The sequence below is a fragment of the Corythoichthys intestinalis genome, chromosome 9 (assembly GCF_030265065.1).
Source record: "Corythoichthys intestinalis isolate RoL2023-P3 chromosome 9, ASM3026506v1, whole genome shotgun sequence".
Lineage (NCBI taxonomy): Eukaryota > Metazoa > Chordata > Actinopteri > Syngnathiformes > Syngnathidae > Corythoichthys > Corythoichthys intestinalis.
The window spans coordinates 1315306-1323676 of NC_080403.1; the positions used below are offsets into that span (position 1 = coordinate 1315306).

The 8371-nt window shown below is 42.0% G+C and overlaps 1 protein-coding gene across 1 annotated transcript; it reads right to left on the reverse strand.

The window, feature by feature from the left end:
* Positions 1 to 1486: 1486 nt before the first annotated feature.
* LOC130922062 (P2Y purinoceptor 1-like) lies at positions 1487 to 2994 on the reverse strand. Its single transcript, XM_057846561.1, has one exon. It carries the CDS (start codon positions 2936 to 2938, stop codon positions 1901 to 1903), a length of 1038 nt encoding a protein of 345 aa, XP_057702544.1. The 5' UTR covers positions 2939 to 2994; the 3' UTR covers positions 1487 to 1900.
* Between the last annotated feature and the right edge of the window lie 5377 nt (positions 2995 to 8371).

Here is an 8371-nt window from a genome sequence, read left to right on the forward strand (position 1 = left end):
TCATCAGTGATTGGGCACACATCTGACTTAAATTGTTTGGTAAAAATTAGTTTAAATTGCTCGTTAAGTCACCTTAGGCAGAGGGTTCACTTACAGTGTCTCACAAAAGTGAGTACACACCTCGCATTTCTGCAGATATTTAAGTTGATCTTTTCATGGGACAACACTGACAAAAGAACACTGACACAATGAAAAGTAGTCTGTGTGCAGCTTATATAATAGAGTTAATTTATTTTCCCCTCAAAATAACTCAATATATAGCCATTAATATCTAAACCCCTGGCAACATAAGTGAGTACACCCCTTTGAAAAAAAAACATACATCCCTAAATGTCCAAATTGAGCATTGCTTGTCATTTTCCCTCCAAAATGTCATGTGACTCGTTACAGGAGAGCTGTCAGCATTGCTGCAGAGATGGAAGAGGTGGGGGGTCAGCCTGTTAGTGCTCAGACCATACGCCACACTCTATATCAAATTGGTGTGCATGGCTGTCACCCCAGGAGGAAGCCTCTTCTGAAGACGGCACACAAGAAAGCCTGCCCTTCTCATCAGACCATAGGACATGGTTCCAGTAATCAATGTGCTTTGTTGACATGTCTTCAGCAAACTGTTTGCGGGATTTCTTCAGAAGAGGCTTCCTCCATGTCAAACAATTTGATGTAGAGTGCGGCGTATGGTCTGAGCACTAACAGGCTGACCCCCCACTTCTTCAATCTCTGTAGCAATGCATGACAGCACTCCTGTAATGAGTCACATGACACTTTGGAGGGAAAATGACAAGCAGTACTGAATTTGGACATTTAGGGATGTACGTTTTGAGTTATTTTGAGGGGAAAATAAATTAACTCTATTATATAAGCTGCACGCAGACTACTTTTCATTGTGTCAAAGTGTCATTTTGTCAGTGTTGTCCCATGAAAAGATATACTTAAATATCAGCAGAAATACGAGGGGTGTCCTCACTTTTGTGATACACTGCACTTATTTTTCCCCCTTCTGTCATTGTTTGCATGCTATCCTCATTAAAATACGAAAACCTATAAATGTTTGGGTGGTTTTAGTTTAAGCAGACACAGTTTTTTCATCTGTGTGATTTTGACAAAGATCAGCTCACATTTGATGGTGATTTTATGCAGAAATGTGAGAAATTCCAAAAGCTTCAGATACTTTTTTCATACCACTGTATACTGCAGGGGTGGCCAACCCTGGTCCTCGAGAGCCGCGACCCAGCTTGTTGTCCATGTCTCCCTCCCTCCTGAATCAAATTATCAGGATTGTTATCAGGCAACTGCAGAGCTTGCTGATGAGCTGATCATTTGATTCAGGTGTGTTAAAGGAGGGAGACATGGAAAATAAGCTGGATTGCGGCTCTCAAGGACCAGGGTTGGCCACCCCTGGTATACTGTATTTGTCTGAAGTATTGAGGTACATCGACAAACATTTTGCTTCACTACTCGACAGCTTTAGGAGTATGGATAGGAGTATATTTACAAATAAATAAATTACAAGTGCATTTATTAGTGAGGACATTTTGTGACATCTTTTATCGGGAATTCAAATAGTAGCACAAACACACAATGTACAGGACAGAGCAAAAAAAAAACAACAAATCTGTTGAAAGTAAACCATTAATCAAAGAAAGGTGCTGCTTACAGTAAACATCAATACACTTTAACCCGCTTGCTTGAATACTGATTGACTGCCGAGTTAATATATGTTGATGAGGAACAGTTCTTTTTCTAACTCCCTCAATATCTTCCTTGAAGACATTACAGCTAATATCCAATTAAAATTAATTGAGAGGGTACATACAGACACTTAGATCTATCAAAATAATCTTTCAAGGAATCTTCGATCCATACAGTGGTGAGATTTAAATGCAAAGCAAAGCTTGCCATCTCACGAACATGTCGCCGAATCCGTGTCCATATTAGATGTTTTGCGATACATGACCATATGCGTCAGGTTGGCCAAAGACATCCTAGCCCGCTCACTTAGACGTTGAAGCTTTAACAGGAAATCCTCATTTCCAACAATGTATATCAGAGGATTTATAGCACTGTTCAGACAGGCGAGGAATCTACTGATTTGGTGCGCAATATATACATTGCGGAAGCTGTCGCGGCAGATGCCTTTTTGTTTCAAAATTCTGGTTTTGAGATTAACATTTCGGAGCATGTGGTAAGGGATGAAACAGATGGCGAACAATAATATCAAAATGACCACGAGTCTTAGGGAGCGCTGCTTTAGCAGAGGGTTAACGTTGGAGTTTTTTGCAACAACCCAAAGGATGTGGCTATAACACAGTACGATAACAACTAATGGGATGGCAAATCCAATGACTGTCCATCCAACACTGTAAGGCAGATATTCTCGGATCCATTCATCAGCGGTCGTATCATAGCAGGCATTTGGATTTTTGGCATCATTTTTGTCAAAGAACATGTCCGGGGTGATCTGAAGAATGACCAAAGCCCAAACCAGGGCGCTGATGACAAGAGAGTGATGACTGGTGATTCTCCCCATCACTCTCATTGGGTGTACGATTCCCAAGTATCTGTAGATGCTGATGCAAGTCAGGAACCCAATGCTGCCATACAGGTTGAGGTTGAAACAGAAGCGAGTCAGCTTGCAGAAAGGCTGACCGAACTGCCAGTAGCTGTTTTGCGCATAGTATGCCACGAGGAAAGGAAGGGTGAACAAATACAACAGGTCCGCCAGCCCCAGATTGAGCATGAAGATGTTGATGTTTCCCTTGCTGTTCCAACCGCTGCACACGCTTCTCAAGCCCCAGATGTTGGCAAGCGTGCCGACCACAAAAACGACAATAAAGGCAGGTGGCAGAAACCCGTGCGTAAAGTTCAGATTGATATCGCAGGCGGAACTATTTGCTCCGGGCGTGTTGTTGAATCCTTGTCGAGTGAAGTGTCCAAACATGATCTTAAATTGTTAAATAAATCCAGGCTGTAGCCTACAAGAGCTGGGGAGCAAGTCAAGTCCAAGCAAAAGTGAAAGCAAAATGACTCCCTCCCTCCCATATCTTTGCTGAACTGTAGGCGTGGAAATCAGAGGAAAGACGCTTCACTGAACACACCTCTTTTACTCTTTCAAGTACTGTAGGTATCCTCCCATCAAGGCCGTAGGTTTGCATTGGGACAGTAGGGACATAACACTGCCAACTTTTCAGGATATTCAAATTGTCCCCACCAACTCTTAAGCAACTTTAGTTGCATGATACTATGCGTTCATTTATATAGGTAATTGTGTGAAATTTTGTCTTCCCAAATGCTGCAAAGATAGAATTGACCCTACCATTATTAAGTGAATTATTTTCATTATCTGAAGTATGCTCCTTTAAATGAGGTCTAAAAACGCTTTTGTTTAGCACAGCATATCCATAACTGTCTATATATTTCAATCTATTCGCTTTCTATTCCGCTTGTGCTTTATCTCCATTGCTGATTTCAATTATTATTATTAGTAGTAATAGTATTTTTTTTTTAATTTTGTTTTTTTATTCTATTCTTGATTAAATGCGATTTTTATGTATGATTTTATTTCCTGATTCGATTGTCTTTGTTTTTACATTCTGTTGATTTAATGTGATTTTTATGATCTTCATGTGATGTAAAGCACTTTGAATTGCCTTGTGTTGAATTGTGCCTTATCTTAAGACTGATATTTTTCACTTGCTGAATGTGCCGGTCCATTTTTACCCCTCAGATGCACGTTTGATTGGCTGATGACTTGCATTTATTTAAAATGTATTTATTATCTACATTATTTATTTTAAAGTATTTTTTTATTTGCAGCCTATGCATACATTTTTCAGATAATCATAAATTAATCATGGACGAGGTAATAAGTATGTATGTAAGTATGTTAATATAATTTAAAGTGCGTACGACAGGATAAAAAAAGTGTTAAATCAGAATCATATTTTGAGACGATTCGACTATATACAACAATTTGGCAAAGCGCAGATGACGAGAAATTTGTATTTTAATCTGTCGTTTAGCCACGCCTACCATTATAGGGCTCTAGCGTCCCCAACAGGAGGATGACGACGGCAGGGTCATGGTTTCATGTGATTCAGAATTCAGCCCATCGAGAGGGAATTGTTCAGAACGAGGAAAATGCAACGAAGAGAGCCGCAAAATGTCATTGTTTCAGTCGCTCTACTCCAAAATTTTTACAGGATATTCTTTTTATCAAACTATTTTTCCCCAATTGCTAAATAAATGGTACGGTCATGACAAATAATAGTCTTGTGCTAAGTGGAATATGAAATATTCAAAATGCATTTATTCATAATCGTCAAAACTGTCGACTTCTTCCTTTACTGTCGCACCTCCCGAACAATATTTTATGCCACCGGAAGTAGTTCGGCTTCTGTCATTTTCCTGGCCTGGCTTCGGAGATCGTAAACAAACAAGGGGGCGTGACAGCTAGCCGACATGCAACCCAAACCGAATGATGTTTCAAAGTCTATTTTCGGCTTTCGAAGCGAAAAATCACTCAAAACTACCCGGGTCATATCACATGGCGGCGGGGTTGTCGATTGTCTTTGCCGATTGGCAACCCGCCCGGCGGCGAGCATGTTACAACTCGTCACCTACTGCGGGAGGAGAGCATGTTTGCCGGGGAAGCAGTTGGAGAATTACCGCCGGACAAACTGGCCGACGTCGGAGGAGCGCGTAGCTGCCTACATGGTCAACACGAATATGGCGTAAATTTATGCTTAACTACACGGCGAAACTAGACGTGCAGCTAGTTTGTTGTGTTTACTTTGTAATCGCTATATTCATGGCCATTTTTAACACAAAGTTGCAATTTCTGATCGGGTGGAAAATTTGACAGAACGCCGGGCACACAAAGAGGGCAATAATCCGAGTATAGTGCTCTCCTGGCGGGGGGATGTTCGACAGGCTGTCGGTTGTTGGCCGAGTGCCATTGTCGGTAGAAAAGGAGCATGTTAGCCACAAAATGCAAGCCACCCCAGTATTAAAACGTGTACCATGATCCCAGTGTTTGACATGATACAAAATACAATGTTTACTCACTTCCTCGTAAGTCCAATGGTCCCATAGTAGTAGGACTTGTTTTGGCCAATATCCGTGGTGAAGTGGAACCTTTTGAAATCCAAAAAGGGTCACACGCCTCTCCCTGGTGCAGTAACAATTTTCTGCAGCCGTTTGGCTGGCGTGATGCGAAAAATAAACGCATTAATCCACAAAATCAGCAGAATCCGCAGTCCATCTGCATGCTGTAAAGCAGGGGTCCCCAAACTATTCCACATTGGGTCGCAGTGGGTGCTGGATTTCTAACAAAACAGGATGACACATTTGCACCAATCTGGTGTCTTACAAGTGTAATCAGTTGATTGTAGTCAGGTGCTACTTGTTTTAGCAGAAACCTCATTGGTTAAATGGTCTGTGCTCGATCGGTAAGAACAAAAACCAGGACCGACAGCGGCCCTTGAGGACCAGTTTGGACACCCCTGCTATAAAGCAATGCTATATCGTGAGATGCTGACCCAGGTGATGTCACATTCACATTCGTCCTAAACCCGAGACTGAATCCGGAAGTCACTCATTTTCATGGTGCGGGATTCAAAAATTGATTATATAACACGATCGCTTCCACACACATCCAAGCGGTCCAATTCTTTCAGGATCATATGGAGCAGAGAGAAAATCGAGCATTCTCAGGCTTATCCTAAACGCAATTAATTTTTTTATGACTGTTGTCAAGCGGGCCATGTTCAAGGCAAGCTTGGCGCTAACGCACAGCTGCACCGCTACCTTCTCTCTCACTCTTTGCTGACGTAATTGCTGCGTGAATTCCGATTTGAGAGACTTGACAGTTCAGACTGCCGCGACATTCTGGAAAAATGTGTCACAGATCGGATTTAAACCACATACGAAAGTGACCCAGATCGGATTTGAAATGATCCACTTCTATGCGACTTGTCCCGTTCAGACCGTCAACTTTTTGTTACGTACTTCCTTAATCTAAGTACATGTCAGGCCGAGACTTGAATGGAACAACACTCCTTTATTCAGCGTGCTTCTCAGCGTATGTGCCTCTGACATATCACAGAAATTCCTTTTATACTGTAAGAGGAAGTGCACACTATGGCAAACAGCAGTGTGACATAAATATGTTACATCGCCTCCCCCCTTACATAACATGTCCCACAAATAAACACAAAAGAACCTCCTGCTTTTCCCATCTTACATATTACTTAAAATCCAATCTAGTGGGCGGTCGCCTGTCACATGCAGGATAACAACATTCAACAGTCACTTCAGATTTTCCACTTGTGGAAACCTTTTCAGGTTCTGTTTGTGCGTTGGTTTGAATTAGACAAAATTACAGCAGGATTATTTGGTTTTGACACATCCGGTAAACTAGACATTTCTGGTATTTTTGGCACATCTGGTAAGCTAGAAAGTTCTGGTATAATTACACTGCTAGAATCATCACAATCAATAGACAGTTCTGGAGTAGTGTCTAGTCTTCCCAACAATTGATCCACATGGCGACGCCAAATACCATCAGCTGTCTGAACTGTGTAGGAAACAGGCCCAGTTTGAGCAATGATGGTTGCAAGGGCCCATTTTTCCTTACTCTGATAACTCTGGGCCATCACAGAGTCACCAGGTGGAAAAACTCGGGTGTTGGAATGCAAGTCTCTGTACTTGACTTTTTCCATTGATCCATTTGAACAATGTCTCTCAGGGTTGGTGGTTTCAGCAGGTCCATGCCACTACCTAGCGCTTGAGAAAACATTAGGCACGCTGGAGATACCTTGGAAGTTGCATGCATAGATGTTCGGTATTTGAGGAGAAATTCGTGTAGTCTCTGATCGAGTGTTCTTTGCCCTTGTGATGCTTTGAGAGCATGTCTGAGGATCTGCACAAACCTCTCTGCCAAGCCGTTGGTTGCCAGGTGATAGGGAGCCGATTTGATGTGTTGAACCCCATTGGCTTGCAGGAATTCAACCATTTCTGGGGAGGGGCTATTTTTCAGCTGCAGCCTCCTGACTATCCGGTGGATAGTGGATGGACGTCCTCGTTGCCCCACCCCGTCTCATCTGGCTAGATGGACCTCTTCTTGTTCCCTTACTCCATTGCATTTTTACAAACTGTAACTCCGTCTGCTAATTCCCATTAGCAGTCCTGGTGCATCCTGTCTATCCGTCCTGGGAGTGGATCTCTCCTGACTGTGGTACTCCCCAAGGTTTCTCATTTTCTCCTAAAGAGTTTTTGGAGTTTTTCCTTGCCGACATGGAGGGTCTAAGGCAGTGCATCTCAATTATTTTCTGTTACGCCCCCCCCAAGGAAGACGTAAATGTTTCTCGCCCCCCCAAACTCTGCCGCCACTGTAAATAGTATCATTTGTCTATAATATTACTATTATAAGTACGCCTCTGCCTCACATTGTGTCCTTTTTTCTATTAGAGAAAATAACAGATCAACTTATAAAGTATAAATTTATTAACATTGCTTTGTTTGTAACAGAAAAGACTTAATGTGCATCAATTTGCCTGAATTAAAAAAAAAAAAAAAGTCACATCCAAACTGTAAAAATACACTCAAGGTACATTTTTGACCATTTGATAATGAAGAATAAAATGTAATAAAATCAGTAAATAATAACTAATTCAGGTTGATTAGAAAGATTAACTCATGAGGAAAATATGCCAAAAAATTTGACCGAAAAACATAACTGAATAGAAGAAAAAAAGAGTGTCTTTGGACAGAAGGACAGTTTTTATTTTTGCTGCCCACAGTATCACCTCCAGTTTGCAATGGTGTGGGGTTATTTTGCACTGAGCATGCTAACAGTGCTCACTGGTTTACTGATATAACACTGACAAAGTGGGACGATTGTTGGCAATATTCGGCACGTTTTTGCTGAAAAACAACCAAGCGGCTTATCAATGACATTGGGGTCCAATGTCTTTAAGTGGCGTCTTAATTGATTTGGCTTCCGGCTGTCCGCTATAATCATTTTTAGACACAGTAAACAGTGATCTTTCCTCATCTACCACTGTATTAAATGTCAAAGCCGAAAGGCAAACGGCCCGAAAAAAGCTCGGCGGCCGAGGGAGAACCGTAGGTGAGGGCAATCGTCGTGACGATCCCAAGCCAAAAATGGCACTTCTCGGGCGGACATGTGAGAACCGGAGAAGACAGTGGGTCGCTGCGTGAGTCCGGCCGGAAAACGGCGCACAGCTCTTCATATCTCTCTTCTGTGTGCTCTTGCTTACTTCAAAAATACTGCGCGCACTTTGAAAATGAGAGCGCCACTGCCACCCACTGAGTGGATGTGCAAGTACACTTTATTCTAGTACGGCAAAAA